The sequence below is a fragment of the Cupressus sempervirens genome, chromosome 10 (genome assembly GCF_028749045.1).
Source record: "Cupressus sempervirens isolate cs-2001-9-10 chromosome 10, ASM2874904v1, whole genome shotgun sequence".
NCBI lineage: Eukaryota > Viridiplantae > Streptophyta > Pinopsida > Cupressales > Cupressaceae > Cupressus > Cupressus sempervirens.
The window spans coordinates 357,856,232-357,883,945 of record NC_143127.1 but is presented as its reverse complement, the minus strand read 5'-3'; the positions used below and the strand labels follow the sequence as shown (position 1 = coordinate 357,883,945).

Sequence of the window (27,714 nt, the reverse complement as noted above, 5' to 3'; positions counted from 1 at the left end):
CTGTTCTCCATTTACATAAAATAAACTACCATTTGTCAATGTTGACTACTTAATGCATGGGCATTATATCCTTGATGAGTGATTTAGTTAGAGAGGAACAAAAACATTCCAAGAATTTAACTACATTGGAAAATACAAAAAAGGTTCAAGTATGTTTTATTGTTCTCAGTTTCAATCAATATATTAAGCTACAAATGTACAAGGACCTCTAGAGCTTCCATTCAAAACAACCCAAGTGTCAATGTTGGACCAAGCTTACACAAGAGAGGAAGAATGAAAAAATAAAATGAAATTATATTAGTAAGCCAAACATAATACATTCAAATTTGATAAACATGTTACCTAGGAATTATTTTGAACCCATGTTTACAAGAATTTTTAAGAATACCTTATGAAAAGAAATTCAAATTTAGACATTCACAACTACAAATTGAAGCATCATGTTTATGTTTGTAGAATAAATGAAATAATTTAGTGAATTCCTATATCGCTATTGTTATTTTAGAAACACCATCAATTCAAAATCTGTCAATTCCTCAATTTTAATGCAAAACAAATTCAAAAATTACTCCTTCAAGGCTTCCAGTAGCCACCATTGCTCGAGTCCCTTGAATTTCATGCATCTTGAGACCATGTTTTTCGGCTTCAGCTGCAACCATAGTGTCAATGCTGAAAAGAGAAAATTGTGCAGCAGTTAATGATCTCAAAGATAAATGTTACATGGGCAAATGACACTCGCTCATGTGGGCCACATGTACAAATTAGGAGAGAAGTATGAAACAAAAATATATATATTAAAAAAAGCATCAGCAATAATAAAATTTATTAGCTATATGAGGTCATCACCATGCCTCATGTTTACATGCACAAGGTCACCGAGAGTAATAATTTCCAAAAAACTATCATGACACAGACCTTGACAATGAGAGCAATGGTAATGTTTAACATAAACTTTAAAACTTAAAACACAAAATCAAATTATCGAATGCCATTGTGTCAAAAGACGTTAAAACCCCCACAAGATATTTCATATTAGATTATCATTATATATTGGAATTCAAAATATTGGTAATTTAATGTTCATACACAAACAAAAAACAGAAATCTATTATCTACACTACAACATTTTGATCACCCATATCAAGGTCCTCATCATCTCTAGATAATCATCGCCCTCGAACTTAGGTTCTTCTAGTGGTAGTAGAACTACATGCAATTTACTAAGTCCATCTAGTTCAATCACTTCATCTACCCTGGTTGTTGAATGACGAAAACCAAGTGGAAGATGTGGAAGTGAAGTCCCTGAGACAAAATAAAGACTCTAAGATGCATCTTAGAGGGGGAGAGGATTTGTCTTTCAGTTATAGAGATCCACGCCGTGTGCATTTTAAAACCATTTACAACAACCTATATTCTCTCAAAGCTAAAAACTATTACCATCTATTAAATTTTTTTTTTAAAAGATCATTGAAATTTACTTATAGGAATAAACAGAGTTACGACCCTTTATATCATGCAAGAAATGAAGTTATAGTAGATATGCATTGTGAAATATATAAATAGGCCTGCTATGGTATTAAGCTTAATGAAACACGACATTTATCAATAATCTTCCACTTATGCTTGATTTCAAAGAGATCATGGTGAAGCATACAATGTCAATAGGCAGCCTTGAAAAACTTTTTGAGAATATCAATTTCTACCAATAAATATCAATTGTTCAAGAAATAAGCTCTGACATTGCATGATCAAATTACACATACAATCAGTTTGGAAATTGCAAAGTTTTCAAAGAAACAAATCAAAAGCAAAACTAATTGGTAGGCACGTTGAATTACTTAGGCAGTAATTCACTAAACAACTGTTAGGAACCTGTGTGTTCCTTCTGTTTATTTTGTTAGAGTAGTGTTGTTGGACGCATATGCTTTGTAAGTCGTCCCGTGAGTATATTTTATTATCCCACATGCATAGGTAGTATTACTTTTCTAGATCGTACTCAGTATATAAGAATAGGTTGAGGCCCTTGATGGACACGGACGAATTTATTGTATTGAGCTTGCTCAAAGGAGGTTACCCCCTCGAAGTGGCCTGCGATCAGTAGATTCATTCTGAGTTCTGCTATCACTTTGTATTCTGTTATTTCGAGCATTCTCACGATATTGCTATAAGGAGGTTCATCACATCTGGTATCAGAGCACTCTCTTGGGCTCGCTGGGTGGAAATTACATCAAATTTTTTTTTTTTTTCTGTCGTGGCCTTCAGGTTCCTCTCACTTCTAATCTCTCTTGTTATTGCAATAACTCTTTTCAGTTGTTCTGTCTGTGAGTGAATTTTTCTAAGTCGACTGTTCAAATAATTTAAAAAAACAATAAATAATTTTTAAAAAAAAAAAAAAAAAAAAAAAAAAAAAAAAAAAAAAAAAAAAAAGAGTAAAAATTTTTCTGTTTTTTAGTCGTAGCTTCCTTGTTTGCTTTCTGTTTCTGCTCATACTTCCGCAGAACGTCTGCAATATCATTTCACATACTTCCTTCCTTGGCGACCCAACCCCAAATTTTACATATCAAAGCCCTAAATCCCTCATTTATCTAATTTTAGGGTTTGCCCTATCTTTTTCACCTCTCATCCAATCGCCACCAAACTGAGCCACAAGATTCAATTCCTCATTTTGCTCCCTTATCCCTCTTGGACTGTTCGCCTCATTTCGCCTCCCTACCCTTGAAACCCTCATTTTTCTGTTTCCCTTGTCCCCAGATAGTCTCCCACCACCCGTCGAACACCCATTTCCTATCTGCGTTTTACCCAAATCCAAGTTTGCCGTAACTAAAAAAGTTTTTGTTTCTCATCTTCTACCCATTCCAAACAAAAAAAAAAAAAAAAAAAAAAAAAAAAACCTTGCTTTATGGTTGTTACGCGTACAGGAGCAAAAATCATGGAAGAAGAAATGGCATCCCTCAAAACCAAACTTCAAGATCTGGATGACAAAATTCTGGGTCTTAACTTTCAGCAGTCAGCCATGAGCCGAAACCCTTCAGGAGATACTGGGTCCTCTTCTGGCAATTTTCGTGGACCAAAGCTTGATTTTCCACGCTTCGATGGTTCTGATCCGACTGGATGGATCTATAGGGCAGACCAGTATTTCAGCTTGCATAATACTTTGGATACCCACAAAGTCCCCCTTGCATCTTTTCATTTGGAACATGAAGCTCTTCAATGGTTCCGTTGGTACATCAAGGCTAATGTAGGCCCAACATGGAGAGAATTGTGCACCCTCATTTTGGAGCGCTTTGGCCCTAGTTCCTTTGATGATTTCACAGGAGCACTCACTAAACTGCGTCAAACAGGCACTGTAAGAGAATACCAGACAGAGTTTGAAAAATTAGCTAATCACACAGAGGGCTTGTCTGATGAATTCTTCCGTAGTTGTTTTGTCAGTGGTCTGAAGGATGCACTTCGCTCAGAAGTCAAAATGTTTCGACCTACTACAATGATGGAAGCCCTTGGGTTGGCTAAGTTAGCGGAAGACAAGATTAGTGCTCTACAACGCTCCAGATCTAATTTTGTTCCATTCAGAAATACAGGTTCTCACACCCCTCCAGTCATACCAGCTCCCAGAACTACTCCGATCAAGCACTTGTCTGAAACAGAGATGCGAGTCAGGCGAGACAAAGGGCTTTGTTATAATTGTGATGAGAAATGGTCTCGGGGCCATAGATGTGTTCAGCAAAAGCTCTATCTCTTGGATGTGGATTCTCCACCGGAACTGGAAGAATATGTAGATGCTCAGGAAACAGTGGATGATGAGGTTGAGCCTCACCAGCCTGCACCTCCTTCACCAGAAGCTCCACCAGAGATATCTGTCCATGCTTTGGCAGGAGTCACTACTCCACAAACCATGCGGGTCCAGGGTTTCTTCAAGAAGATCCCTCTTACTATACTCATTGATTCTGGTAGCACTCATAACTTCATTGATCCACGCATAGCCAAACAGGCTGATTGCTTTATCCATCCCTGCTCTAGCTTTGAAGTCATGATTGCCAATGGGGGCACTTTACCTTGTAAAGAGAAATGTCGCAATGTGCGTCTCTCTATTGGAGATTATAACATGCGCTCTGACATGTTTGCCTTACCCTTAGGTGGCTGTGATGTGGTTTTGGGTGCCCAATGGTTACGCACTCTTGGCCCCATTCTCTGGGATTTTGCTGAACTTTGGATGCAGTTTTCAGCCGAGGGGCACCAACACACTTTGAAAGGCTTACAACCAGGGTCTCTCAGCATCATCAGTTCACACCGTATGGAAAAACTTCTTAAGAAGAATTCACATGGTGTCATCGCTCAGCTCCATTCCATTCAGATGCAGCCATCAGCAGTCTCTAGCACTCCTGCCGATCTCCAACACATTTTGGACAAGTATTCTGGTGTATTTGCTGAACCTGTGGGATTACCTCCTTCTCGTCCAGAGGACCACCGTATTCAGCTCCTTCCTGGCAGTGTTCCGCCCAACCTCAGGCCCTACCGCTACCCATTTCATCAGAAGACCGAAATCGAGATACTTGTCCGTGACTTACTAAAGCAAGGTATTATTCGCCCTAGTACCAGTTCCTTTTCTTCTCCAGTTCTGCTTGTTCGCAAAAAAGATGGGTCATGGCGACTCTGCATTGATTTCCGAGCACTTAATCATCTCACTATAAAGGACAAGTTTCCCATTCCAGTTGTTGATGAACTTCTTGATGAACTTCATGGGGCTCATTTTTTCTCCAAGTTAGATCTTCGTTCTGGGTATCATCAAATTCGGGTTAATGAGGAGGATATACCTAAAACTGCCTTCTGCACACATGATGGTCACTATGAATTTTTAGTCATGCCCTTTGGCCTCACGAATGCTCCTTCAACATTTCAGGCAGTGATGAATAACATATTTCGACCATACCTCCGAAAATTCATTCTGGTCTTCTTTGATGATATCCTCATATATAGCAAAACTTGGGCTGAGCATCTCCATCATCTGGAGCTTGTCTTGCAACTTCTCTCTGATCATCAACTCTGTGCAAAACTATCTAAATGTGTGTTTGGCCAGGAGGAAGTGGAGTATCTCGGGCATATTGTTGCACACCATGGAGTGCGGGTGGATTCTACAAAAATAGATGCCATGAAAACTTGGCCGCATCCTAAAACTCTCAAGAGCCTTCGGGGTTTTTTGGGGTTGACTGGCTACTACCGCAAGTTTGTCAAAGATTACGGGAAAATTGCAGCACCATTGACAGCTCTGTTAAAAAAGGATGCCTTCTCCTGGACCCCTGTTGCTGAGACTGCATTTGAACAACTGAAACAGGCTATGTGCAGTACACCTGTTCTCGCGATGCCAGATTTTTCCAAACCCTTCACTATTGAGAGTGATGCTTGCGGCAATGGATTGGGTGCTGTTCTCCTACAAGATGACCATCCTATTGCGTTCACTAGCAAAGCCCTCTCTGGTAAGAATCTAGCCCTCTCTACTTATGAAAAAGAAATGATGGCTATTTTGCATGTTGTACAGAAGTGGCGGCCATACCTCTTAGGGAGTCATTTTTGCATCAGAACCGATCACCAAAGTCTGAAATACTTCCTGGAACAACGGGTATCCTCTCCTACACAACAGAAATGGGTCAGCAAACTCATGGGGTATGATTATGCGATCACCTACAAGAAGGGTAAGGAGAATATTGTGGCAGATGCTCTTTCTCGCACATTTGATAATCAAGCTTCCCTTTCCGCTATTTCTATGCCCATTCCCAATTGGTTAGCGTCTGTTCAGCAGGGCTATGACAGTGACTCTTCTTTATCTCAAATCATTCACCAGCTAGCCAATAATCCTTCTGCTATACCACATTACTCTTGGGATGGTGCTTCTCTTCGATACAAGGGTCGGCTAGTGCTTCCTCAGAACCCAGCTCTACATCAGGCTATTTTTTATGAACTCCATGCTTCTCCTTCAGCAGGGCACTCAGGCTTCCTCAAAACTTATGAGCGAGCAAGGAGAAACTTCTTTTGGAAAGGGATGAAGCAGACGATTCAACAGATGGTGGCTGAATGTGATACTTGCCAACGCCACAAGGGTGAAACGACCCTCCTTCCTGGCTTGCTCGAACCATTGCCCATCCCTACACGGATTTGGACTGATATTTCTATGGATTTCATTGAAGGGCTTCCTAAATCCGGTGGCAAGACAGTGATCTTGGTTGTGGTTGATCGTCTCTCGAAATATAGTCATTTTTGTGCCCTCAGCCACCCCTATACTGCCTCCTCTGTTGCACAAATCTTCATGGACCAGATATTTCGTCTTCATGGACTCCCTTCTTCCATTGTCTCTGATCGTGATGCAACTTTTACCAGTCATTTTTGGACTGAACTGTTTCAGAAAACTGGCACCAAACTGAAGATGAGTTCGGGCTATCACCCACAAACTGATGGTCAAACTGAAATTGTCAATAAATGCTTGGAAACTTATCTTCGTTGCTTCACTTCCGAACAGCAACATCAGTGGGCCAAGTGGCTCCCTTTAGCTGAATGGTGGTACAATACCTCTTACCACACTGCCTCTAAAATGACTCCATATGAAGCAGTCTATGGTCAGGCCCCTCCAGTGCTCCTTCCCTACACTCCCAACAGCTCACCAGTCCAGGCAGTTGACATAGTTCTCCGCAGCAGGGATCAGATTCTTCGTACCTTACAGGATAATCTTCACATGGCCCGTAATCGGATGAAACAGCAAGCAGATCAACACCGTTTTGAGCGCTCATTTCAAGTTGGGGATATGGTTTTTCTTCGTCTACAACCATACAAACAATCCTCCCTAAAGCTGAAAGGGCGTCATAAGCTGGCCCCAAAATTTTATGGGCCTTATAAGGTTCTGCAGAAGATTGGTTCAGTTGCTTATAAACTGGAACTTCCTCCTTCTTCCCGCATTCATCCAGTCTTTCATGTTTCTTGTCTAAAGAAAGTTCTGGGTACCACTGTCAGAGCACAAACTACTCTCCCTGAAATGGATACGGAAGGATCCATTATCCTGGAGCCGGTGGCAATCATTGACCAGCGCACTCGCCAGCTTCGCTCTCGCTCCATCTCTGAGGTCTTGATTCAGTGGCATGGCATGCAACCAGAGGATGCTACCTGGGAACCCCTTCTTCAGATTCAACAACAATTTCCACACCTTAAGCTTTGAGGACAAAGCTTTTTTCTAAGGGAGAGGGGATGTTAGGAACCTGTGTGTTCCTTCTGTTTATTTTGTTAGAGTAGTGTTGTTGGACGCATATGCTTTGTAAGTCGTCCCGTGAGTATATTTTATTATCCCACATGCATAGGTAGTATTACTTTTCTAGATCGTACTCAGTATATAAGAATAGGTTGAGGCCCTTGATGGACACGGACGAATTTATTGTATTGAGCTTGCTCAAAGGAGGTTACCCCCTCGAAGTGGCCTGCGATCAGTAGATTCATTCTGAGTTCTGCTATCACTTTGTATTCTGTTATTTCGAGCATTCTCACGATATTGCTATAAGGAGGTTCATCACAACAACATATTAGAGTGTGATATTGCTATTAGGATTCAACTATGTATTTTTTGAGTCAAAGCTCATTTACCCATGTTAGATGAGTAGTGGTCCACAAAAACTCATCTCTAATTAGAATGAATTGAACACTTAACACTCATTATATTCAGGTGATACCAATAGAGGTGAAACCTTGAGAGGTCACCCATCCTAGTACTACTCACGCTCAAGTGCACTTAAGCACAAAATTTACCCCAAGGTTAAGCCCACTTTGCTTGCAATCCCATTTGTAAAACATTCAACAAGTGTTGTGCCTTATGAGCAATTCATTATAAAGCCCCTTAAGCTCATCAATTGACGAGATATTTTCCACAAGTAAAGTGGGCTCAACCTTGAAGGAAACTTTGCGGTTAAGCACACTTGAGCTAAAGTAGCATTAGGATGGGTGACCTCCCACGAAGTCTTAGTGCTTCACCTCTAAGCATCACAATGAGTGCCAAGTGTTTCATTCAATCTCATAAGAGATGGGTTCTAGTAAAGCACTGCTCATGTAACACGGGTCAATTAGTTTCACTCAAAAACTACATAGTTGAATTCTGATAGCAATAGCACAATTTGACTTGTGGAAAATATCTCTTACTTACCAATCGATGGGCTTAAGGGGCTTCATTGTGAATGGTTTATGTTAGGTGGATATTTTGCAACCCGACAACTTGTTCAAATCCAATCGCAAAATAGGTAGATCAACCACAACGTATGAGACAAAGTCTCTCCTACCTTAAAGGGAAGGCTCCCCCTTTTCATCGTTCCTTAGATCAACTCAAGGTAAGTAAGAAGTTAAGAGATTTTGTAAGGAGTGTTACCAATATTCTTTCCTCTTATCTTTCTAGAAATAATCCACTATCTCGCGAAGCAAGTAATGGGCAAGATGAAATCTCTAACTACACTTCTATCTAATAGCTTTAAATAGGGATGTCGATAAACCAATACCAACTCAAAGGTTGATTGAAAGCATATCAGTTTGACTTTGAATCTTGTTTGTCTAATTTATAAGAAAAATCACTACCATTGGGGTGCAAAGACTTACAAAAGTAGATGATTTCTATTCTATAACTAATATTTAGTTTTAGTCTATTCTATAAGAAAAACCTCTACCATTGGGACGCAAAGACTTCCAAAAGTAGGGAAATTCTAACTATATTTCACGAATTTGAGGTGACAATATAAGCTACAGTCAAAGCTTCTAATTCATGTATCATCAAAATCGCTCCCAACCAAAGCTTTGGCTCTGATTGTTTCTTAACTCACTATGCTCTATTATTTAAACATACAATAAAACATGAATCAAAGACAATAGACACAAATTACAGTCAAAGCTTACAATTTGTGCTATCACAATTGCTTCCAGTCAAAGCTTTGAATCCAATTGCTTCTTTTTATTCACTTTTTTATGAAATTGGTACTATGCAATCAAAGTTATGCTTGCAAAAGTTTGGCATAGCTTTTTTTGGCATACAATAAAAGATGATCTTTACAATGAGGGGGGCACTTCTTATATAAGAAAAGAAGTGAGAGAAAGGAGGAAAAAATGGGAACAACTCAACTGCTTTGACCCAGTAAAACTAGGTGAGAAGAATTCTTGGATTACATGTCATGAGGACAAGCAATCAAATTACATTGAATTGCACCACATCCAATTCACATTCTCCAATTACAACAATATGAAGAAGAATTGGAATTGTTGAATCAATCCTGTAGAAAGCCTTTGTACTTGGTGAGAGAAACATGGTTGATCATCGGTTTGGAAGTCCATGTACTCCATGCTATTGCACTCTCTTTGATGTATCGTTATTTATTATTTAAAAACTCAATGTAATCAAGCTTTTCCTTATTCCACAGTTGTGAATTCTTCTTTGTTAGTTTCGTTTATTTTAAAGTTTTTGACACTTTGAAAAACCTTCTCAATGATGTCTAGATGTAAACCTGAAACAACTTTCCCATTAACATCTTCAAATGATTATTATCTTCACGCACGCACACGCACACGCACGCGCGCGCACACACGCACACACACACACAAATCAAAGTGTTTTGGCGCATTCCCACTCGAACTCAGGTTCCAAGGCTGTCATTGGGAAAGTGGAAACCACATGAACAATTGCTTTTTGAGAATCAAAGCATGTCTTCTCAATAGGGTGTCTTTGTTCTTCGAAGAAGTTTTGACATATCTTGAAGAGTTCACTGCAACATGAAGAGGAAAATATCTTTCAATGAGATTGGATCCATGAAAACATTGAGATTTGAGTTACAATGATGGATCCATTAAGGATGAGTGTACGAAGTATGGATTAGACACTTAGTTAACACTTTGGAAGGTTGGAAATGTTCAGAACAGCTTATGTTTTGGGCAAAAATTACAAAAATCGAGTTTAGGATGATGGAATGCATGTGGGCAAAATGAGGCTTTTGCTTTGGGTGACCAAGAATGCAAGTTGGAAGCATTTGGGTATGTGCAAGATGAGAGTTTGAGTGATTTAAAATGTGATTTTTCACCCAAATCAAGTCTCTAGATGTCATTGGATGTGGTAAAATCTCCTCATTTTACATGATGTAAAATATGAAATAGGGTTCGGAGGATGTAATTGCATATTTTGGAAAATGCAATTAGGAAAATGAATGAAGTATGGATTGGCATAGAAGGTGAAAGCATGTATATGCACTTGCATTCTTGGGTGGAAATCATAAACTTTCTTCTAAAAAGAAATCAGAACAAGAAAGAAAAGCTAAGAACAAAACAAAAACATACCTCTTGCTATTGACTCAAAGATGACAAACTTCAAGATATCCCTTTACATGCAATTTTGTTTATGGAGTGTGGGAGAGTTTTACCATTTGCATCTGAGAAGATTTCACACTTATTTAAAGAAAATTTGCAAACAACATGGACTGCCTTCGAAAAAATGGACAAAGATGAAGCAAATAATGCAATAATGTAGCAAATTAAGTAAGAAAAATAAGCAAAGTTGAAATCTTCTACTCGGAGTTTAATGGGCCAAAAATGGAGGAAAGAGAAGTTGAAAAGAACAAGTCTCCTCCAAAATCAGACTCTCCAAGTACAAACGCATGCAACAACTTATAAGCTTTTGAAAAATTCAAAGTTGCAAATTTAATTCTCCAAGGTCAAAAGCACTGACATTTTTACATGTAGATGTCAAAATTGGTCTTTGTCCTCTTCAATTGTAAACTGTTTTTGGTGAAATGCATATCCCTGGGCGTTTTTGAAGAAAAATGTGCCCTTGAGATGCAAATACATGGGACATTTTTGCTTGAAATGGTCAAAAAACGTGAACTACAAATGCATATACATGCATCTAAATGCAAGAACAAGCCCTCCAAATGCAAACGCATGGGCAAAAGAAATTGTCTTTAGGCATTCTTGGAGAAAAATGTGCCCTTGAAATGCAAATACATGGGACGTTTTCGCTATCCTTGGTCAAAAACATGGTCTTCACATGCATTTACATGCATTCTTTTGCAAAAAGATGCCCTCCAAGATCAATCACACAGGCTAGAAACACACTTTCTGGGCTTTTTTGAGCAAAAATGTCCCCTCTTGCTGCATATGCATGAGGCGTTTTGGCAACAAATGGCCAAAAATGTGGTCTTGAATGGCAGTTGCATGTGTTTAAATGCAAAGTCGAGCTCTCTAGATGCAAAACATATGTTATTTTCGCTTGCATTCGCAAGTTTAAGTCAAACATATCACCCTAAAAGCAACATTGCACTCTGAAGGTGCAACATGTGACATTGGAAAGAGGATGCATGTGCTAGGTGCAAAGTGCACTCGTCCAGCCATATTACATATTGTAAAACTGCAAGAAATGATATGTACTTGGATGTTTTTGGCTTTGGAGTGCAAAATTGGGATTTTGGAGGGGATTTCGTGCAAAATCAAACTCTCTTAGGCCTATTACATGTAACATCTTTAGCTGGAAATGCATTTTACATGGAAATCAGACTCTTACGCACCCTTTACATGTTATAAAAGCTTGCTTTTTATTTTGCCTATATCCACAACTTGGCTTCCTAGTGCAAAATCACACTCTTGGGAAGGGATTGCGTTTTTGCTTTTACATGCAAATCGCACTCTTGGGGTGTGATTGCATGTTTCAAATACTGCTTTGACTTTTCAAACTTTTAGCTATGCAAGGCTAAATTGTACTCTTGGAGTGCATTTGCATGTAACATGTTAGAAAAATAACATGTTGAGTTGCATTAGTGACTAATTCAGCACATCTAATTGACTATTGAGTAAATATCACTTAAAGGGGTCAAATATAATACTTACACTATATAGTTGATATATCATGTGTAAATATTATTCAAAAAAATAATATTTCACTTAAATGTTTTAAAATAAAACATAAAGTAAAACTCAACATTATATTAGAACTATATAGTGATAAAGTTACTTAAGTGAAAATTTAAAAAGCAACTCAACATCAAAATATAAAATAAAGTGCACTATAGTCACTTAAGTGATAAATTTAAGTGATAAAGTAACTTAAAAACATAACCTAAAATGATTTTATGTTATATTTTTAAAAAAGTGAAACTCAACTATGAAATATAATATTCATATTTTAAATATGCAGTTGAGCTTGGAAAGTCCACCTTTTGGGCACTTAAATAGACATATCAGCCCTAAGATATACAAAATTGAAGGGAAAACCGAAAGTAAGAGATTCAACTGAACAAAAAGCTTAACACCAACTAAACAAGCATTCCAAAAATGCAAAAACGGGGCATTGAAGCGCTCAAAATTCAAGCATATTCTAACAAAATGAAAAAAATTAAAAGGACTTGACAAAAGCCTTCAGTAAAACACTTCATTAAATGAATTGATTGTAATTGTTTGATTAATTCTTACCAATAAAATAATGAACTTTTTCAAAGAAATGTGAAACTTAATTTGAAAAGTTGTGTACTGTTAAAGCTTTGCAAATTGTATTACACATAGTTTAAAAATTCAATATTGGCAATATCTCGGCTGACCCAAGAATTTTGAAAATATCAAAATCGGCAAAAACTCGACGAAGAATTCGGCAATAAATCGGTACTTTTATCGAACATTTGAAAATATACAATTTCTTAAAATATTCTTAAAAATGCATACATACACACTAAATTTGTAGAAACATATAATGATTTGAGATATCTACCATATATGAAGCAAAGTTATGAGTTAAACAATAATTCATAATTTTATAGCTTATAAAACATAGTAGATTAACATAGTAATAGAATCATAAATCGAAAAACAAGTATAACATCAAAATATAAATAAGTTCAATACATATAGCAATCAAACTCCATGAAAGTTTGAAACTACAACTTCTGAATACATACTAAGTTCAAGTTTCAGTATCAATGAAAACTAAAAGTAGCAATCATAAATTGCGTCTACGAGTAAAACTCAAAAAAGATCGTTGTTGTTGGGTGAGTGGTGTTGAAGTAGTTGCCGTAGCAACATCCTCAACAGGGGCCCTAGTAGGTGCCTCACACTCTATAGAAGCCTCTGATGGATGACCAAGCTTAGGTTCCTCCTCATGTGCTGCCACATCCGCATCCCAATCATTTGCCTCTATCTCAAACTCAGCTAGCTGCTCATTTGTCAATAAAGTTTCACCCACATCCGCATCTGCACCCTCACCATCAGGAGGAGCAATCCAATCTGCTAAATATGGATCAATGTCATCCAAGTCTAGTGTCGCATATGAAGCGTGCCCACCTTCTTCTCGTGCAAGAGAAGGTTGTACTTCACATAGACCAAGTCATTTAGGCGTTTTTGAGTCAAACTATTACATTTCGTGTGTATGTTTTGAAATGTACTCCAATTTCTCTCGTGGCCAGAAGCACTACAAGGTTGGGATAAAATTTGGACAGCAAGCTGTTGAAGATTAGACATTGTGGCACCATAATCTTCCCACCACAAATCTACAAGGCTTAAAAAAATCATTTATGATGTGGTAAAACTTCCAATAAACTTCACAAGCGAAATAAATGGTATGATAAAACTAAACACATGTTCTTTTTTACCTGGCTGCAAGGTGTATCTCCTACGCTTGCAATCAGGAGAAGAAAACAATGGCCCCTCTTCCCTCTTGTAGCTCTGCAACTCATCAAGTATGACGTCTTGGAGGTTCGTATCAACAACCAATCTTCAAATACATGTGTCCAAGCCAATTTGAACCTCTGCATCTGCTTTAAAAGTGTTAGAGAAATAGTACTTGGGGTTCAAGAAGTAAGCAACTGCATGAATGTGTTGGTGGAGTTGTCGGTTCCACCTAGGATCAATGATGTTCCATATGGATCTATATTTGGTCTCATTTGACCTATACAAGTGCTAAATGGCCTCTTTTGCGCTATCCATAGCCTCATATAGAAACCCCATGGGGTTTTTATCCCCATCCACAATTTGTAGAACCTTCAGCAACAGTTCTGACACCTGGACATAATAAAACATACAAAATCAGCCAATGAAAATATTTCAAAATTAAATACTAAATCATTAATTAAGATTTGAAAACTTACTTTGAGGGTCTCCTCCATTAGCTTTTCAAAGCTACCATCAAACACAATCCTCACAATCTTCTCTGCTTCAGGCTTCTTGGCATAAGGACTCTCTAACCATTTCTTATCAAGAAACATGTGCCTGAGATCTAACAATGTCTCTGATATGCTTTGCAAGTTTAGAAAATTAGTAGCAAAGCGTGTGACCCCTGCTCGTACAAGATCCTTACCACTAGTGTGCTCTCTCACAAGACTCGAGACCCATGTATGATTGTAGATGTACTTCGCAATATTCCTTCCATCTTCAACCACCTTCTCTACCCAGCTGAGTTTCCCTAGATCCTCAAGAAGCAAGTCGAGACAATGGGCAACACAAGAGTTCCAAAACAATGTGGGATGTCTCTCTATCAGAAGTCTACTCGTTGTCACATATGCAGCTGCATTATCAGTCACAATCTAGATGACATTAGCCACTCCCACTTCTATTACCACCTCATCTAACATGTTGCACAAATTTTCTGCATTTTTTACTTGATCAGAGGCATCAACTAATTTTAGAAATACCAACTGCCCCCCAGAAGCAACTATGAAGTTGATGAGCATCCTATTCCTGCCATTGGTCCACCCATCGTATATAATAGTGCAACCTTTCTGTTCCCAAACTTTTCTTTGCTCTTCCACAAGCTGGTGAATGTTTCTTAACTCACCGTCCAATAATGGCCCGCTAACCTCATATGGAGTTGGGGGCTTGAATCCCTTACCAGATAAACAAATCGAAGTTACCACTTGATCCCACTACATACTACATAAAGCATTGAAGGGAATATCATTACGGATCCAAAATCTTGTGATTACCACCTTTGTCTTCTCATGCATCTCTTTGTTCCATGCAGTGCCTAGCAAGTCGGGTTGAGCACCAAGAGTGTTGCGTGGAACTCAAAAGTCTGATGAAGACCCACCCCCACTTCCCGATCCTCGTATCTAAGGCCCAATAGAAGAAGAAGCCTCTCCTCCTGTTTGTGATCCTATAGAACTAAAAGTCCCCATTGGGCCTACCATGGCCTCAAATGTCCTCTTTTTTGCTGCCTTATTTTGTGCATATTTTTGAAGGCTTGTCAAAGCCTCTCTTGTAGCCTCTTCCAAACATTTATCACATGGTGTAATATCATTGCATGGAATCTTTGCAAGATGGTATTTTAATTGGCTAATGCCTGAAGTCATATGCTTATGAGAAAAGATACATTCGACATGTCCTATGCCTTCTCCTAGGATCCCATATTTCCATAATACGTCCTTCTCTCTACCACCGGCCATCTTGTGAAGTTTGAGTACCTAGCAAAAAAAACACTTTATAATTAGATGTTAGATGCATATAATGAAATCATAATTATCAATATTAAATTATCTAATGAATATCAGATATATACTATTTTTAAATTGCTCAACCAAAATATAATATAAATTATAATATTATATACATATATGCATACAATATTATATAATTTTTAACATGCAATCATATATTATTTAATAATATATTTCATTAAATTTATTTTATTTTTTAATGATATTACTATTTAATAATAGTGTTACTTGTATATAATTGTATATTCTGTAAGTGTATTTAAAAGCTTAGATTTTAATTAATTAGAATTTAATACAATTCATATTATCATATATTATTTAACAATATAAAAAAAATAACATACAATATTATTAAAAAATGAATCTAATATTAATAATGCAATGTTCAAATTTCATTACAATAATGCCAATAAAATTCTCATGCAAAAACAAGAATGACAGTAAAAATAGTAACTTACCTCCTATCGATTCTCCCTATTGATTCTGCAACGACAACCAATGGATTCACTTGTTGATTTTGCTAGTCGGTTCTGAAACAACAACGATGCAACCAGTCGATTCCTTTCTACCAGTTGATTCTTTATTGCTAGTCAATTCCAACTTTTCTGCCACTCGAGAAACCGATGCCTTCGGTCATCATTGCTTGTTGTCACGAGTAATAGTGGTCAATAATGAACATACATATCCGCTTGGGCATACAAGACAAAACATTAAAAACCTAAAATGTTAAACCAAGTAGATATATCATATTATATTATAAATTAAATAGTCAACGAAATTTCTGTTTTCCACTATGGTTATGCACAAAATTTGGCGATATTTACAAAAAAAATGCAACGATTATTTACAAATCATAGTGCCAAGAATTGGTGTGTTTATTTCGTTCAACTCTCTGACCCGCAAAATACCGTGTGTTTGGCAATATCTCGCCCTTTTTTTGAACTATGGTATTACAAGCCTAGTAGGTTTACCCTTGGTGGAAACTTCGTGGTTAAGCACACATGAGCTAGAGTAGTACTAGGATGGGTGACTGCTTGGGAAATTCTAATGCTTCACCCCTGTCGGCATCACCTAGATGCAATGAGTGCTAAGTCTTTCATTCACCCTCATGAGAGATGGGTTCTAATGAACCACTACTCTTGTAACATGGGTCAATGAGTTTGACTCATTGTTTGCTAGAATTTGATTGGAATAGGAATGGAGAATTGGAATTTATTTTCAATTCTCTGTTTGGTGTGTTAAAGTAGAATTGAGAATAAGAATTTATTTTTAATTCTTTGTTTGGTGTATCAAATTGGAATTGAGAATTAGAATTCGTATTCCCAATTTGGCCCCAAAATGAGCATGTGTCCATTCTAAAAATTACTTTCTATTGGAATAGTTATTCCTATTCTTATTTTAACTTTTTCTTATTTGGTAAATTATAAAATCCGTTGCACTCTATTGCCCTAAATAACTATACAGAGAGGATTAATAACTTGGTCGGTAATGGTGGAATGGACCCTGGCAAGTATGTTCAAAGGGCGTAACTCATACAAGAGTGCCCTTTACTTTCTAATATCGAGCCGAAGCAAATCAAAGGTTGGTTTCAAAATCGCAGGTGAGATTTCCATGATTTGTGTTCCCAACTCAAGACGTCTGCTACATTCTTCCCCCTTGTTACAAAGATTATGATTTTTCTCGTCTAGGTTCGAATTTGTCATGTTTGTGTCTGTTCATTTGTTTTTGGTGGTGTCCAAGGATCTTTATTGTATGAATTTGTGGGCATGCATTTCTGTTCAGAATTCAAGCTCAGGAAGTCTGTATGCATGGATTTATTTTGCTAATCTTTTTCACAGCCATTTTCTGTCACAATCTCCTTAGATTGCTTCGTAGAGGACTCTAGTTTCCAGTCTCCGAGTGGAATTCTGTCGAGGTCGTCAAAACCTTCTTTTGAGCGTCTAGATTGTATCTACAAATCTGTGACGAAAAACTCTTAAAAACAATTTGTGAGCCACCAAAAAATCTATATCTGCAAAATGTGTAAGCCATCAATGGTAGTGTTTCGACGGTCTGAAGATCGATTTGGTGTGCTTCAACGTTGATTTGTCATTCTTCCTGTTTTGGTTTCATCACCATTTGCTCCTTCCAAATCAGATGATTACACAGGTTTTGTAGAACCAAACAAAGTGTAGAATAACAAATCCTATTCCTATTCCTATCTCTATTCCTATTCCTATTCTCGATTCTTTTTTTTCAGTTCCTTTTCTTCATTTCTATTCCTAATCCTATTCCCCATTCCTATTCTCAGTTTCCTATTCCCGCAACCAAACGAGCACTTAGGGGAGTATCCTAAGCATTGAACAGATGGATTGACATATTGCATTCATGATTGTGTTTGTCATTGATGTCAACATAGCATTGTTTCTGTGAAAACTAGCAAAATAGAAAACAAAGAACAAGGTCATACAGACTGTGTATTGATTATCAGGTCAAGCACAATTAATGATGTATTCTACATCGTATCCTGATCAAGCAAATAAGTGCATGTATAGAGAATCGAAGACATGTGAAAGATATTCTTGAATTACAAAAGATAGTTAGCAGACAGAGTACCTGATAAGTGGTTTCTGATGATTGACTTGTATCTTTTAACTAGGATAGAGTTGTGTTGAGTGCAGTTAGACTGTGATAGTAGATAGCCTGATGATGACATTAGCGAGTGCGCAAGGTCAAAGGTCGCATGTACGAAAAGTTGTAAAGATTGTGAGCCAACAGTGACCTTTAATTATGAAAAGATGTAATGTTTTGTAATATCTTAATGAGGTCTTATTATAATTAATTGGTAAAGTCTGAAGGCCACCTTAGGGAATTATTTTGAGGACATGGTATAAAGGAAGGTTATTTTCCTTGTTATGTATGTATTCAAGTGTGATATGAGAAGAATTTGGTTAATGTAAGTAAGCGATCCAAGGGATTATTTGGATGTGAATTTGGTGATCTGACATTGAGATCAGAAGAGGTTTGGTCTGGTCAAAAGGATAAAGAAGAAACTGAAGTTATTTTATTTCTATTATTCTGCAAGGAATAATACACAGATCAGTTGGACAGTGAGTTCGGTGATCTTACCCCTGAAGTTGTTTGGACAATGGATCCTTCTGCCTTCTACAACTTGTAACAGAGTTGGCACAACACCTAACATGGATTCAAAGTCTCCTAGTAGGGATTGATATGTACTGAATGTATTTCATTGACTCCTAACACAGTCCATCCTCTTACAAAGAAATTTTCTATTAGTATATCATTTTTTGGGTAACATCCCCATCGGGGTTTTCACAATGATCATGGGTTCCCCTAGCTAACATATCTGGTGTTATTGTGTATGTATATATTCTTATGGTTGCTGATTATATTGTTCACATGCTTAAGGATTAATATTGAATAGCTTGAGGGGTTTTATGATGAATATTTCATAAGGCACAATGCTTACTAAAGGTTTTGCAAATGGGGTTGCAAGCACAATAGGCTTAACCTTGGAGGCAACTCCCTTATTACGCACGTTCGAGTTGTAGTAGGAGTAGGATGGCTGGCCTCATGAGAATCCTTATGCTTCACCTTTATGAGTGTCAGCTCAACAAAATGAGTGTTTTAAGTGTTCCATTCAATCTCATAAAAGATGGGTTTTTGTGAACCACTACTCATGTAACATGGGTCAAATGAGTTTGACTCAAAAATTACACAATTGAATCCTGATAACAATATCACAATTTGAGTTGCTGTGCAAAATCTCTTACTTATCGACATATTAGATATTTGACATACTTCAATAATAAGTTCATAGACAGTTTAATCTCTTCAAAGCTAAACATCTTTCCGTGGAACATAATTTCCCAAAATGCTTTTTAATAAGTTTTCTAGAGACAAGTGACCAAACATCATAGTCAAGTAAATGAAAATTAATTGCAATGGGGACCATTGGAGAAGTAAATAAAAGAATGAAAAATAAATAAAAATTTAAATGTAAGAAGGATCAATACATTTCTTCTGCATAATAAAGAGGAAAGAACCACTGCTTACTAAAGCTAAATGTGTCAAATATTGGTAACTTATTTTACTAACCTCTTAGCCCGAGAAACATAGCCAAGAATAAACTTGCTGCAGCGTTTGTGACCATATTGTAGAAGTTGCTCCACTGTGTCAAATAGCAGAGGAATGCTACATTGTTGAAAGCTTATGTTTGGCTAAGGATACTTTCAAGATGATAAATCAAAATAACTAAACCAAGAACAGTCAACTGAAAATTATCTTGGACAAATAAATTCTCTCTTGATAGAATTTTTCACTTTATGAATTAAACATCCTACTAAACAAAATTGATATGGATATAAATGTCAGCTCCAAGAACAAGATCAAAGCCCTCCGGAAATTTCTCCAAAATCTCTAAAAGCTGATTATAGTTTCCCCATTCAAGCTTTTCAGACGTTATCTCTGCAGCATACATAAGTTTAATGAGATATGATAGTCTACCACTCCACAGCATGTTAACAAGAACATGAACACACACTGGAATTCATATTTGTCCACAGAAAATATGTACACAATAGTTTCATCCATTGAGGATTACTGTCACATACAATTTGAAATTCAATCACAAGATTTATTTTCAAAATATAATCATAACAAACTCAGAACCTTCTAATAACTGATCCGCTATCTGAAATTCAGAAACACCATACAAACCAACAGATTTAACTGCACACAAGTCATTGCCATTCCCTCTATCAGTTAGCATGTCTCTAACCTGCATAAGTTGATGTTTCTGCAGGTGTTTGGAGTGCAATATTTTGTTTCAATACCTGCACATACATAATAGTTGTGAATAAACAAGTCCACATCATGGCTGAAAGTAATGAAGAGAGTATATCTTGATGACTGTGATTCATGAATGGTTGAATGTTTAATTAACCGAAAGTCCACATTCTAAGCGAGTTGACTGACAGACATTTTGTTTATGAAATTGGCAATTGTATATTTTCTATGTGCTTATCAATGATAATATAAGGGGGTTAATCTATCTCTCAATTAAATATCATTTTCACTCTCATCCCAGTCAAGTTAAACCAGATATATAACAGTTCTATCCCTACATTCAAATAAAGGATGGCTGTCAAGGATCCTGAAGTTGGACGGAAACAGAATGATCTGCACTTGCTGATCTGTTCTGCAATTAATCCATTTCAGGATGACACTGTAAAGTACATGTTAAATTTTTTTGTAGATATACTTAAACGTCGACATTCTTTAGATTTCATCTTCTTTTGTTTGTCCGAGTCATGTTTAAGAATTATTTAATGTTAATTTAATTTTAATTATTCAAATATTATATTTTATATTTTTCCAGTAGACACCTTTCCCTCGCAGCTCCTAAAATACAGAAGAAGAAAAATTCCACCCTTAAAACCTGTTGCCACCTTTGAAAAACTCAAAGAAACACTAGTATTAATTGGAATTCTTTTTTTTTAAATATCAAAGGCAAGCATGAAAAAATACAGCCATTGCTTGTATAAGATGAGTTTTAACTTTTAAGCATTGAAATCATAGCATAATTGATCCCAAGCATACAAATCAAATTAGAAAATAATGCTTCTAATATCTATGATGACAGAGAACTTGGAAACTTTCAACAAACTGTACTTATGAAATAAAGCGGTGAGGTTTACAATGAAGTAAGGTGCTTCTAGCAGACCTTGCCTTTAGAACAATGTCATTGTGGTCCGTCATAACAACTTGACGGCAAAATCTGCTACAAAGAAGTCCCGTCACTCCTACAAAATGGGAAAGAACACCAATTAATGAGAATTTGGTAACTCCTAAATTTTCATCTGTTTAAACTTTATGCAAATATTTGAACAAAAATGTTCACAAAAATTTAAATGTATTAATTAGAATTGCACTGTGTATTGTTCAATTTATTTTAGTACCATGTTAGAGAACATATTTACATTGCACAAATATGTAATGAAACATTTAAACAAATGATAAGACAAAATCAAAACCTCGAAATAAAAATGATAACCAACTAGAAAAAAGCTCAGAATCTTAGCAAGCCTTGCATGGGTCCCTTCTAGGCATAGTATCATTTCATAGTCCACTATTAGACAAAATGCATATAAAAGACAACAAATTCCCTTATCCCTCCACCTAATACTACAGTGGATAAAATGGATTAGATAAGGCTAATCCATGTATCCACTCATCACTCTCCACTTTAAGCATGCATACACTCACCATTAGCAAACTTGGGAGCTTGCCACTCAAATTTGTTAATGGGGAGATCTTAATCATCATTTCTCTATCATGTCCCCTTCCTCTACAACTCATGTAGTGGATCAAGAAAACCATTTCCAGACTAGCATTTCCGCTGATCCCATTTTGTGTTCAAGATATTTTCCTCCATCTCTGAAGTGTCTACCAAAATCCCCTAAGTTTCCGAAGTATGAACACATAAGAAAGATCCAAAGTTTGTGTAAGAAATGTACCCTCCTTGGAATGCCTTTCTTCTAAAATCTGCTTCTCTGCATATAGCTGTTGGAATGTTAGACTCCCTCATCACCACACTTACCAATCATGCCCCTCTTGCACTCCTCACCTTACTGAAATTTCAGAGTCTCATATGGAATATTCCTCATTCCCAAATCCCAATCCTCCTCATAGCCCAGTCCAAATATCAAACTCCTTCTCTCCTACATACCTCACTTCCCTTCACACTCTAGCTTCCAACAAAAGGCACAAACCAGGAGCCAACACCGACCTTCAAACTTCAACATTCCCATTGCTTTCTATTATCCCATTCCACCTACCACCCTCCACTTCAAGAGTGACATTAATGTGCAAGGTGATGATATGGCTTCGCACCAGGGTCCACCAAACATTAAGGTTCATCCCAATCCATTTGAAGTTGAACCACATGGACTTTTAACAAGGCAAACAAGGTAATCAAAAACTATCATCAATGCAATAATTAGTCCTTCACACCAAAGGGGCTCCCTGCCGTACTTGCTAAGGATAAAAAAAAGGTCACAAGGGACTCTTATTCACAACATCCAAGCTCATTTCCACAGAAGAGGACACCATTTTTGGCTCCATCTGAATGGAAACAACTCTCAAATCTACAGAAATCCATTCCCACATACGATGCCCAGGATAAAGACCACTGTACAATTTTCAACAGTCTTCCTAAGTGTCCAATGCTTGTAGAGACAAGATCAAAGGGCGTCTTTGAAAAAATCAACACAACCCTACACAAAAATCATTGTGAGCACTCATTTTCAAGCGACCAAATCTAAAGATGAAAACCACCATCTATGAAGGTCAAGGTATGAAAACCCGGTAGATCTCATGTCCAAGGATGAAACCCCTTAGTTTGGTGGAGCAATCTCACACAAAGGTCATGTTCAATTATTTATGGCAAAAAATATTGGTGGCATCACACTTGCATAATACTTGTTGTCACAGATGTAAGCAATAGTATTTCAGTTTGCCTTAGCTGCTACAGTGAAATATTGTAACACTTTGCACTTATATTCCCTTCAATAAATGATTTGTGGTTTGATTTTCGGGTTGTGTGGCAATGTAATTGTGAGTTGTCATTCTTGCAATAGCCATATTGTAATTGCTATAGTTGTAGTTGAAACATTTTATAAATCTTTCAAAATATTTAAATACAAATACAGTTGTCCTTTATCTTCCATTGTGGGTGTTTGTTATTTATGTGAATGAAATGAGTAACTTCAGTTTTTGCTCAACTAAGGCAGAATGGGTCAAGGTTTGTTATTGTAAGGTTAATTACTAAATCCAAAGCTTAATAAAGAGTCTTGAGATCTGCATATGTAAATATTAATATACTCTATGGTAGAGGGTTTGATAAGGGTTCTGTAAGAACCTCGTTGCTCCTACCCCTATTCAACTTTCACTGCTAGGTGATTGTTTTTGCAATTTTCATGTTTTTTTTGTTTTTTCTCAGCGTTTTATGCTCTCTCTTTTTTAGCATTTTGAAAATATGAAGATATACTATACATAAAATTCAAAATATCTTAACAAGCAATGCACAAATATATCCTCTTATTTCAACTATGGAAATAAATTACATTTAATGAGCAATTAATGTAATGAGGAGTAAATTAATTGCAACTAGAAAAACCTTGCAATGAATCACAGCTTAAGTTTATTGTCTCAAATTGATTGCTGCTCTGTCTGAAAATTAATATCCTTAGACGCCGAGGAAGAAATGATTCAATGGAATTCAAAAAACCCCAAACATACCCTGTAAAACAATAACGTCAACTTCTAGTGCCTCACGTGGCTTCTTTATACCCTAAAGCTGTTTTTATTACTCCACACGCAGGATTAAATGGCTGTGACTATTATTTGATGAGTTACATCCCAAATTTTGACCTAATTTTAAATTTATTTATAGCCGTTGGATTGAATAGATTTTCTTTCATAATCATGTGAAGAGGGTAGTTAAATATATCCATTGTATTCATTATGTTAATTATTTAATGAAGATGGTCGTTATCCATTATTTGTCATGTGATGATTAGCAATTGTTTGAATTTGGAATTATGGTTAATAATTAAATTCTTTATCTATATCAAATGTTATTATGGAATTATTATGGAACTTGTTATTATCGTGGAAATATTGCACAGGTGATTGCAAAGAAGATGAAGGGGAGAAGCATTGTTAAACAAGATCAACAGAATGGGATACTAGCTTAGTCCAATTATTAGGTTGACAGGTATGACCTTTAATTGCCTTGGTAAGGACCTAGCGACTTGAACATCAGGGTACAATCGATAAACCCGCATGAGCTATTAAATAAACATTTAAAATATTAATTATTTTATTTTTAAAAAATGCGTACCTCAAATGGTTTTTAATTGATTTTTCGCACCATATCATTATAATGTATACCTATGTACATGCACATAGAAATAGGAATAAAAGTGACACCATAATATTATTTTTATAAATAATATGATGCCACCTCATAAGTACATCCACGTGCAACTAGATAGGTATATATTATAATTATCCTTGATTTATAACCTTCAAATCTTTTTTCATATTTATTCAATTTCTTGCTAAACCAAAATGCACATTTGGCATATTTTATTGGCGATCAAGAGTCAACTCTCTTCTTTATGAGTTACAGCTTCTTGGAAGCCAAAGAGATTTCGAATACCTTCTTATATTATGAAGCCAAGAGAGATCGTGCGCATAAAAACATACCACCCGACTTCTTTTCATAGCACTCGACTTCTTTCATATCACCTGATACCTCTGCATATATCACACGATATCCCTGCAAAATACCACCTAATAACCATTGCATTTTCCTTGCAACATTTTGCCCTTTTTCATTGATATTTTGCTGAAGATGTGATTGATAATCACACTGAGATTTGTGCCTGAGGATTTATTCCGTGAAGGAGCTGATTATTCGCGTCCAGCAAGACTCCATTTTATTTCCACAATTTTACCAAGTTACGTGGTTGTCTATATCCCAAGCATTGCAATATGTTTTATTATCAGATATTACTGCATTGTGAATATTGTAGCAGTAAGATACAATTCCAGATTATGATGCAAATCATCTTTGTCTAAGATATCATCGGTTAGTCCCTCCGTAGGACAGAACTGTTTATGATGAATAAATGCCAAGTATTCATGACATGATATCATATTTTATTTATACCGTTGAAAGTCAAAATCAAATGATATTTATTCTGCAAGTCTTAAAGTTACATTTCTTAAATCACAAAATGTGATAAGCTGGAAATATATAATATTCTTTGAGGATCAACAGACAAAGCCAATTGCAATAAGATTCGAACAATTGGGACTCATCGGCTGTATAGCCATGGAAAAAGTGAAGAGGTGAGATGGACTTTGCAATAACATAGAAGTAAAAGTCAGACATGACATAACAATACTAAATTAATTTCATTTAATAGCTCATGCTTGTTCATACTATTGTTAAAGGCATGTTTGCCATCTATGATCACTTGATGTCAGTAGTGCCAGTTATTTAAACATGTTCATCCATAACTATGCGAACATTCTAAACACCGAAATGCTCAAGTGGTTGGACTAAAAGTATCCCAAGCCTAATCCCGAGGTAGGGAGGGCCTTTCTATTCAATAGATTGTGTGGGGATGAATATGGTTCGAGGTTGGGAGGTTAAGCCTAAGTCAAGGCTTCTCCTCTTACTGAAAGTTGAGGCTTGTACAACCAATTAAAGACTCACCAAATACTTGTATGTTTTCCTTTCTTTTTCATATTATGCATTTACTTCACTTGTATGTAAGGAAAGATTTAAGATAGTAAATTGTTATCATAGTTATTTTAGTTAATTGTTATTACAGTTATTATAGCTGATCATTGTTACAGTTATTTCAGTTGATCGTTATCATAGTTATTTCAATTAATTGTTATTATAGTTGATCGTTGTTACAATTATTTCAGTTGATCATTATCATAGTTATTTCAGTTAATCATTATTACAATTATTACATTTAATCATTGTTACAATTATTTCAGTTGAGTTTTGGTAGTTAAAAGTAGTTAATGTCTCATGAAAAGGAATTCAATATATTTTGTTCAATAAATAGTTGAGGAAAACTCTTTCTAGATCACCTTTATTTTGTTATGAAAATCCATTTGTTACAATGAAGTCTTCAACCTCTACAAATAATCTGACTTATACACTGATTTCAAACCCTTGTATGGCTGTAATCCAATTAAATTCTCATAAACTAAACACAATTGATAAACCTGAAATGAGTCACCCACTTAGCAAATATCAGTGTGTCCTCAACACCTCAAATGCTTGTAAAACTCTGAGGAATCCATCTTCTCCAAAGTGCAGAAAACCCTGATGTAGAACACACCAATTTCGAGACAAAAGCAAATGTATCATAAGGTGGTTGGTTCATTTCATGAGACCTTTATTGACTTAACACGAAAAGCAACATGTTTTTGAGTTTTTTTTACAATCATTAAATATGTTAATGTTGTAGCTTCAATTGGATTAGTTTTACCATGAGATAAATTGGTATGACTAATTATTATGATTAATAATCATTTGACAATTAATTTGTGTGTATGTAATTTTATAATAACTATTGTCTAATTACTAATCTTAAATATTAAGTTAATGAATAGACATGTCCCTTAAAGGGACACGTCTCTTCTTGTCTTAAACCATGTATAAATGCAAGAGGTCATTGCACTTGAAAAACACATACCAAGAACAATGGCAGTGCTATTACATTTGCATGCGATCCTCAAAATTAACATGGTATCAGAGCCTTACTTGCAGATGCAAATCAGAATGAAGGATTACAGAGAACTGAATGCGAGGCTTGTGGAAAGGAGGGGAGACTACAAATGATTTGGTGGGCACAAAGAGGTTTACTGACTTCCAGTAGAACATTGAACTAAATAAAAAGGATGCTTGGCTCAGCAATACAGATAAGGAAGGGCTGAAACTTCTTTCCAAATTCAATTTTTCATTCAATTGATCCTGCTCTGAAAGCTTCCTCTGAGCACACCACAAGCGCCTTTGATGGTAACGATGATCTGTGCGGCCCGCCCACTTCCAAATCATGCTTGCAAATTAGGAATAGTAACAGCAATACCAATAGTCTGGGAACAAGAATCATTGCCGGTATTCTCATCAGTGGATTGGCTACGCTTGTGCTTGCCATAATAGGTCTTTTGCATTACTGGAGCAAGGAAAGTGCACAAGATGAAGAATTGAACGAAGAGGAGGATATGCTTAGTGGATCATTCTGCAAAGTCGAGGTGGATATGGCCAAAGGTTACAAACACAATATTGCATATCAAGAAATTCTGGATGCCAGAAAGGAATTTAGCGAGAGATATCTAATCAACTCTAGTAGCTTTGGTAGAGTGTACAAGGTTCTTCTGAGGGACACTAAGAATAGCCTAGCAACCGCTGCAAAAGTGTCGAGGTTCTAGGAGGATGGGAAAGATAGTTTGATGCGAGAAATAGAAGCTCTCAAGTTTGTCCGCCATTAAATCATTGTGCATTTTCAAGGGTTCGTATGCGGTGAGAGTATCAACATGGAAATCCTGCTCTTTGAATACATGACAAAGGGTTCTTTGCAAGGCACAATGAAACTAGGACCTAAAATCTACCAATATTTTGCTAGATGATGGATACAAAGCACATGTAGCTGAC

General features: G+C 36.5%; 1 protein-coding gene and 1 long non-coding RNA gene across 2 annotated transcripts in view; both read right to left on the bottom strand.

The window, feature by feature from the left end:
* Positions 1-274: 274 nt before the first annotated feature.
* The window catches only part of LOC149534098 (Putative methyltransferase family protein), a 114,809-nt gene continuing 87,369 nt past the window's right edge, over positions 275-27,714 (bottom strand). Inside the window, exons 4-8 of the mRNA XM_089804599.1 lie at positions 21,195-21,268; positions 20,245-20,299; positions 19,830-19,931; positions 19,563-19,674; positions 275-669 (exon numbers count right to left, since the gene is read on the bottom strand). Coding sequence (XP_089660725.1) covers positions 543-669; positions 19,563-19,674; positions 19,830-19,931; positions 20,245-20,299; positions 21,195-21,268 — 470 coding nt within the window. The 3' untranslated portion in view covers positions 275-542. The remainder of the gene's footprint in view (positions 670-19,562; positions 19,675-19,829; positions 19,932-20,244; positions 20,300-21,194; positions 21,269-27,714) is intronic.
* On the bottom strand, positions 12,854-19,504 carry LOC149534099 (uncharacterized). The gene is made up of 4 exons (XR_016357015.1): positions 15,923-19,504; positions 14,121-15,431; positions 13,626-14,034; positions 12,854-13,523 (listed from the first exon to the last, which is right to left on the bottom strand). It is a non-coding gene; the product is annotated as an uncharacterized LOC149534099 (long non-coding RNA).